The sequence below is a fragment of the Euphorbia lathyris genome, chromosome 6 (assembly GCF_963576675.1).
Source record: "Euphorbia lathyris chromosome 6, ddEupLath1.1, whole genome shotgun sequence".
Classification (NCBI taxonomy): Eukaryota; Viridiplantae; Streptophyta; class Magnoliopsida; order Malpighiales; family Euphorbiaceae; genus Euphorbia; species Euphorbia lathyris.
Genome location: NC_088915.1, coordinates 87940419 through 87948548, shown reverse-complemented (window position 1 = coordinate 87948548; position 8130 = coordinate 87940419). Strand labels below are relative to the sequence as shown.

The following is an 8130-nucleotide window of genomic DNA, read 5'->3' as shown; positions in this document are numbered from 1 at the left end:
TGAAATATTTTCTTTCTCCTATTCTCTGTTTTCTTCGAAATTCTAAACCTTAGACATCTTAAATATATATTTTTTATTACGCAAAAATATCAATCAAGAGCAATTTATCTTTAATATTGGTAAATTGGATTGGAGGGCGAGACTTGACGCAACGGTAAACGTTGTTGTCGTGTGACCAAGAGGTCACGGGTTCGAGTCTTAGGAGCGGCCTCTTGCCAAATAAATTGGCAGGGGAAGGCTTGCCCCCAGTACACCCTTGTGGTGGGACGCGTAGTGCGGCCGTTCATTGGATTTTTTTGTCAAACTCATACCGAACACAATATAATTTTGTAATAATTTTCAAAATAAATTTATGTGTATACATATATTTAGTTGGTTGCTAAATACCACCCGTAAATTACTTATCACCGTCTCTATTTGGATTTTTTTGCCCTTCTCATAATTTTGATAAAAAACTAAAAATTCTCCCCGAACAACAATAATTGAAATTTTAAAAATAATTGATGTGTGACAACCCGAACCCAGAAAATGGATGATTACGAGTCGGAAACATTAACTCAAGAAAATAATATATATTTTTTATGACGATTTTGCATTTTTCGTCACAAAAAATTAGTAAATTTTGCATTTTTCATCACAAAAATAGTACGATTTAGTATATTTCGTCACTAAAATTTTTACGATTTTACACTGGCCAAAATTTGGCATGCCGCCTAGGCCAAAATTTGGCCGATCCTCTTAAAAAAATTCAGTTTTGACTCCGAATGGTAATTTGAAGCGGTAAATAGCAATATTCTATATTTATCATGCATTATTGATGAATGATGAAATGATGTATACATAGGGTAGATGACAAAATTAAGGCTTAATACATCATTTGCCCCTAAACATGTCTAAAAAGTTTCATTGGCCCTCTAAACTTTCAAAGTGTTCTGATAGCTTCTAAACTTGTATAAAATGTTCGTTTAGCCCCTGAACTTGCGTGAAATATAATCAGATCAATCGATTGTAAAAAAAAAGTAAGTTAAATACTGAAGATGTATTACACATGTTTTAAAAAAAGTAAAATATCAAGATCGGGGTATGCGATTCTAATATTATAGAAAACAAGTTTTGTAGTTGAGTAAGTAAAAACTTCATTTTAAATTTATTATGTGAATTATGTGAATATTTTATATAAACTAAGCGGCTATTACGATATTTTAAAAGTTCAAGAAAAAAATGAAGTTTTTCTTGGACAAGTTTGCAAATGATGTGTTGAGCCCAGAATTAACGAGAGAGAGAACATATTGGAACAACCCTACCGCTCTAGCGCATTGTTACCAACAGTGCATTTAAACCATCACAAGTGCTTTCATTCATTCACACAGAGTCCGGAAAAGGAAAAAAGCCGGCAATTATTTGAACTTCGAAGAACTACAACAAAACATGGAATTTGAAGTTACGACCTTCGCGGCGTGGCCGCCTGTATTCGGAACAGCATAAACAAGCAGTCTTTGTTAACATGCTAATAACAAAGAAGGAGAAAGGTAATTTCAATCATCCCCAATTATTTTGCTTCGAATTCATTGTCTTCTGCAATTTGCACTCCAAATTCGTATTCGCATGGTTTATATGGTTCTCACAGTGATGAAATAGCTAATTAATGAATTGGATCTTCCGTATTCTATGATTTGGAGCTTCTGGTTGAACAGAGGAACTTTTTGTGTCTGGAATCGTGCTTTTCACGTGGGTCGGCGTTTCTTAAACCCTAATACAGAGGATATTATTTTCAAAGCAATTTGTGCTAATCTCAAGCATAGGAAATAGAATTTCATGGAGCAAATGTCGCTCAGTCTTTGTTCACATGTTAATAACAAAGTCGGAGAAAGGTAATTTCAATTATCCCCAATTAATTTGCTTCGAATTCCTTGTCTTCTGCAATTTGCACTCCAAATTCCTATTCGCATGGTTTATATGGTTCTTACAGTGTGCTAAACAGATGAAATAGCTAATTGATGAATTTAGTCTTCTGTATCCTATGATTTGGAGCTTCTGGTTGAGCAGAGGAACTTTTTCTGTCCTGAATCGTGCTTTTCATGTGGGTCGGCGTTTCTTAAACCCTAATACAGAGGATATTATTTTCAAAGCAATTTGTGCTAATCTCAAGCATAGGAAATGGAATTTCATGGAGCAAATTTCCCCCAATTTAACTTCTTCATTAGTGAATCGTGTTGTTTGTCAATTTCAAAATTCACCTCAATTGGCTTTAGAATTTTACAATTGGGTTGGGGACAGAAGGAGTGTTTTGCTCTCAATTGAGTCTTCTTGTTCTGTAATTCATGTCCTGGTGAACTCGAGAAGGTTTGATGACGCGTTGTTTCTTATCCGGAATTTGATGAGTTCAAATGGAAATTCTCCTTTGGAAATCCTAGATGCATTAGTTGATAGTTATGGAATGTGCAATTCAAGTCCAGCCGTGTTTGATTCATTGGTTCGGGCTTGTAATCAGTTCGGGGCGTCCAGGTGTGCTTATGAAGTGATCAAGAAGCTGCAAATTAGGGGTTTTTGGGTTTCAATTCATGCTTGGAACAACTTTTTGAGTCATCTGTTGAAGTTGAATGAGATTAGTAAGTTTTGGAACGGGTATTCGGAAATGATTTCTTATGGATATGTTGAAAATGTTAATACTTACAATTTGGTTATTTATGCTCTTTGTAAGGAATGCAAATTACTCGAAGCAATGTCGGTATTCTATCGAAGCTTGAAGTGCGGTATTTGGCCTAATATTGTTACTTTTAACATTATCATAGATGGTGCTTGCAAGATGGGTGCTATGGATCTTGCTTTGAAGCTTGTTAGTAAGATGGAAGCTATGTCGGGGTGTTTGATTAAGCCCGACTCTGTGACTTATAATTGTCTTATCAACGGGTTCTGCAAAATCGGGGAGCTAAGTATGGCGGAGGAAATTAGGAATGGAATGATGGAGAAACATAATGAGCCTAATGTGAGGACTTATGCAACTTTGGTAGATGGCTATGCACGAGCGGGGAGTTTGGAGGAGGCGTTTAGGTTGTGCGATGAAATGGTGAAAAAGGGATTGATTCCGAATTCCGTTGTGTACAATTCAATCATTCATCAGCTTTCAGTGGAAGGAGATATGGAAGGAGCTTGTTTGCTGTTGCAGGACATGATTGATAAGCAGATACGCCCGGATCAGTTCACATATTCGATTCTCATCGAGGGTCTTTGCAGGAATGGTCGTATCAACGAAGCTCTGAAGTTTCATAACAAGATTCTCGAAGATAACCTATTCGGAGACGCGTTTTCACACAATATTCTTATCTATTACTTGTGTAGAAACAATGATTTTGCAGGAGCTAAGCAATTATTGGCCAGTATGTACGTCCGCGGATTAGTCCCCGATGTTGTTACGTTCGGTACTCTGATTGATGGCCACTGCAAAGAGGGTCGTGTTGAAGATGCAATTCATGTCTATGATCAAATGATTATGGCAGGCAAAACCCCCAATTTGTTAATTTACAATTCTGTTGTCAACGGTTTATGCAAGGCGGGATTCATCGATCTTGCAAGACTTCTTATCGATACATTAAAGAGGACTAATTCGTTCGATGTCATAACGTATAACACGTTGATGAATGCGTATTGCAAGAGTGGGAAGATTGATGAGGCATTTGCTTTGTCTTCAGAAATTAGAAATGCAGGAATTTCACCTAGTCATGCCACTTATAACACATTGATAAATGTTCTATGCAAGCTCGGTTGTCTTCAACAAGCGAAAGAACTAACGGAGACGATGGTCATTCGGGGTATTATACCCGATCATATAACATACACTACTCTCATAACAAGTTTCAGGAAGAATTGCAGCACCAAAGAAGTGATTGAATTCCATGACTACATGGTGCTTAAAGGAGTAGTTCCTGATAAACAGACGTATAATGCTTTAGTTAGTCCGCTTCTTCCGAATGAAAACGTTGATTCCTGAGTTCGGTGGTGCTGTGATTCGCTTCTCGTGTCGTGTCCGTGCTCCTTATATGATGGTATATTCTTGTTTCTTAATTATATTTGCCTTTCTTCAATATATGAATATGCCTTGAAGAGAAAAAGAGTCTCTTGCCCCGATTTGTAAAAGCAAGTTTCAAGCGGGTTTTTAACAACAAAAACGAGCTTAAAAAAAAAAGAACTTCACTGACACTAGAATCTAGAATCATTTTAACAGAAAAGATGGTATTAGTAAATTTTCATTCTGAAGTTTCCGAAAAGGAAAAGGAAACATCAAAGGTGTCAAATTGTTGGATGATGAATTCGCATTATGTGGCTCCAAATTTTTTATTTCTTATAACACGGGTAAATTACATCCATGACCCTTCAACTTTTCTTTTACTTTCATTATGGCCATTGAATTTTAAAACCGGGCATTATGATCCCTGAATTTCGTACTTTACTAACATTAATGACCCTTTTACCGTTGACCAAGTCAAAATAACCGATGACAATCTTAAATGAAAAAGCCCAAGAAGTAGACAAAAGTTCAGAACAATATTTTCTATGAAACTGTTGTTTTCGACTTTCCAAATCACCATTTTCGGACCTTTCTATCTTTAAATAGTCACTTTCTCTCTCGTAACCAAACAAAACTTAAATGACCACAAAATCAAATATTTCTAACAGTTTAAAGTTATTTAAAGAGTATCACATACTCTTAGAGAGGTCATCTTTATTAATTGGGAAAAGGGTCATTCTGTTATTAAAGTGCATATTTATGGGTCATAATGTTATGTTTTGAAATTAGGGCATGATGAAAATAAGAGTAAATTGAGGAGCTATGAGTGTAATTTACCCCTTATAATCACATTTTTCATACATGAAAACGATGGAATACTATTACTGATGTACAATAGGGGTTAAAAGAACTTTTTATTTTTTTCAAAATTTTGATCATTATCATAAAACTTTAATTCTTGTTAAAATATATGGAGTGAAATAACGTGATTTATAATTGAGAAAATGACTCATTAATGATGTATGAAATTAGGCGAACTTGCCAAGGGTAGGAAAAATTCTATCATGGTTTCGACCCAAATCAACTGAACCAATGAATATGTATTTATTGATTCTTCAGGACAGGGATTGAGGCATGAATCGGGACTATTATAGAATTTTTCGTAAAAGAGTTTGGGTGGCTTTGCCTAAGTAAGAAACTGCAGTTTTAGGCTTAACACATCATTAGCCCTGAACTTTACTCAAAAAGTCGATTGGCTTTTCGAAATGGCAAAGTGTCTCGTTAGCCTTCTGAATTTGCTTAAAATGATATATTGATCACCTTAATTTGTTTAAATTGCTCTATTAGTTCTCTGAATTTGCGATCGATGGATTCCTTGAATTTGAATGAAATGATATACAATTCAATTTGTCCAAAATTAAATTTATTTTGTTACGTGAACTTAAAGAGTTAATCATATTATTCTAAACAAAATTAGAGGATTAACGAGATAGTTTGTAAATTCGGGTCAATCAACTTTTTTGGCAGCCAGTTTTAACTTCAACTTTCACTGATATAATAAAACTGGCAGGCAGAGAGAATCAAAGTCGCACAGCCGCATATACCTCTCACTCTGTACAACCAATAGTATGATAGAAAAAACTATCCCTCCAATCAGATCTTGCCACATCAGATCATTAAATTCTTCCCTCCCAAAAAATCTCCACCTGTCAAAATCCTTATCCCCAAACCTCATCCACTTCCCCCCTCTTCCTCCACTCATTCCCTCCTCTCTTTTCCTCCATACCATAAAACCAGAAAAAAAAAAAGATAAGACCTTCCTTTTCTAATCCAATTGTAAAACCCCAAATTGCAGAAATTTATTGCAGAATTCCCCCCTCTTCTTCTTCTTCTCCACCTCAACCATGTCTTGCTCAAATCTAACAATGTGTGTTTCTTCAAAATCATCTCTTTCTGATACTTCTTCACTCTCTTTCTGCTCTTCTCTGAACCCCTTTCACCTCCCTTCTGGTTCACCCTCAAACAACCCGTCAAGATCCTCTTCTGTAACCCCAATTCACTGCAGTCTCCGTGATCTCCGCAACCGAATTGCCTCTGTCAAGAACACACAGAAGATCACAGAAGCTATGAAGCTTGTTGCTGCTGCAAAAGTGAGAAGAGCTCAGGAAGCTGTTGTTAATGGTAGGCCTTTCTCTGAAACTCTTGTGGAAGTTCTTTATAACATCAATGAACAGCTTCAAATTGAGGATGTTGATGCTCCTTTAACCAAAGTTAGACCTGTGAAGAAAGTAGCGTTAGTTGTGATTACCGGGGATCGAGGTCTTTGCGGGGGTTATAACAATAACATGCTGAAGAAAGCTGAGGCTAGAATGAGAGAATTGAAAGGTCTTGGTGTTGAGTATACTGTTATCAGTGTTGGAAAGAAAGGGAACTCGTATTTCGGCCGGCGACCTTATATTCCGGTGGATAGGTTTATTGAAGGGACTAATCTTCCTACAGCTAAAGAAGCTCAAGCAATTGCTGATGATGTTTTTTCATTGTTTGTTAGTGAAGAAGTGGATAAAGTTGAGCTTCTGTACACTAAATTTGTGTCTCTAATCAAATCTAGCCCTGTAATTCATACTTTGCTTCCACTTTCACCAAAGGGGGAAATCTGTGACATTAATGGAAACTGTGTGGATGCTGCAGAAGATGAGTTCTTCAGATTGACAACAAAGGAAGGTAAATTGACGGTTGAAAGAGGTGTTACGAGGACTAAAACTGCGGATTTCTCTGCGATTTTGCAATTCGAGCAAGATCCGGTTCAGATTCTTGATGCTCTTTTGCCATTGTATTTGAATAGTCAGATTTTGAAAGCGTTGCAGGAATCTTTGGCGAGTGAGCTTGCGGCTAGAATGAGTGCTATGAGCAATGCAACTGATAATGCTAGTGATTTGCAGAAGGAACTTTCTCGGATTTATAACCGGAAGCGTCAGGCTAAGATTACTGGAGAAATTTTGGAGATTGTTGCCGGTGCTGATGCTCTTGTCTAATCTAGTTTATTATATGTATATTCAGGGACGGATCCGGGGGGCTAAGGGAGGCTTGAGCACTTACTGGTAGTCAGAAAACATAGCGTGTGAATTCTGGATCTGTCACTGTGTATATTAGTGTTTCCGTCTCGATAATTTCTGCTTCTTAAAGTTGTGGTAAATTCATTCAATATATGCTTGTTTTGATAATAGGTATCATAGGACAAATAATTTTTTTCCCCAAACTTTACATTGTAATTCTCATGTTGCTTGTAAACCTCTCTTTGCATATTGAGAACTGCTCTTTATTTGATAAATAAGATTAAGGATATATTCAAGGGTAATTCATTGTAATGGTGATTTTAATCGTGTCAAAGGGATTGAATTCTGTGTTGAAAACACCTGTTTCGAATGCGAAGAATATGGTGATCCAATCATCGGATTCAGTGTCAAATATCATCATGTGACACGTTTGAAGGGTTCCCGAATTCGGTGTTCAAAATATCGGTTTCACAATCATCGGATTCAGTGTCAACTGTCAGCATGTGACACGCCGACACGTTTGATAGGTTTCCGAATTCGGTGTTCAAAACATCAGTTTCAAATGTGAAGAACATGGTAATCCAATCATCGAATTCACAATATGTGACACGGTCGAGGTTCATGAATTCAGTATAACAAAACACCGGTTTTAAATGTGAAAAACATGGTAATCCAATCATCAGATTCAGTGTCAAATATCAGCATCTGACACATTTTATAGGTTCATTTAGTGTCAAAAATCAGCATGTGACACGTTTGACATATGATACTTGTATTTGGAACAACAATTTCAAAACACCGAATTGTTGCATTGTTCCTATGGCTTTTTCCGTAGATTTGAAAATTCTATGTAAACTGTGTATAGGGTTTTAATTTTTTTTAATGTAAAAACATTAAAAAAAATATTAATTTAGCATCCAGAAATTACGAGAGACCACCATAAACACTCTTACCAGTGAATTCTAGATTCGTCGCTATGTATATTAGTGTTTCCATCTCAACAATTTCTACTTAAAGTTGTGGTAAATTCATTCAATATATGCTTGTTTTGATGATAGGTATGAGATAGGA

At 36.3% G+C, this 8130-nt stretch overlaps 2 protein-coding genes across 5 annotated transcripts; both read left to right on the top strand.

The window, feature by feature from the left end:
* The first annotated feature begins 1252 nt into the window (after nt 1-1252).
* Nucleotides 1253-5715, top strand: LOC136232921 (pentatricopeptide repeat-containing protein At1g11710, mitochondrial). Of its 4 annotated transcripts, none has more exons than XM_066022404.1 (3): nt 1253-1529; nt 1695-4043; nt 5577-5715. In XM_066022404.1, exon 2 carries the CDS (start codon nt 2021-2023, stop codon nt 3986-3988), a length of 1968 nt encoding a protein of 655 aa, XP_065878476.1. In that variant the 5' UTR covers nt 1253-1529; nt 1695-2020; the 3' UTR covers nt 3989-4043; nt 5577-5715. The 4 variants fall into 4 exon arrangements, with proteins under 4 accessions (XP_065878476.1, XP_065878477.1, XP_065878478.1 ...); XM_066022405.1 differs by having other exon boundaries at nt 1628-4043; XM_066022406.1 differs by having other exon boundaries at nt 1253-1871; nt 1982-4043.
* Nucleotides 5716-5910: 195 nt separating this feature from the next.
* LOC136232922 (ATP synthase gamma chain, chloroplastic) lies at nt 5911-7361 on the top strand. The gene has a single exon (XM_066022407.1). It carries the CDS (start codon nt 5911-5913, stop codon nt 7036-7038), a length of 1128 nt encoding a protein of 375 aa, XP_065878479.1. The 3' UTR covers nt 7039-7361.
* The last annotated feature ends 769 nt before the right edge of the window (nt 7362-8130 follow it).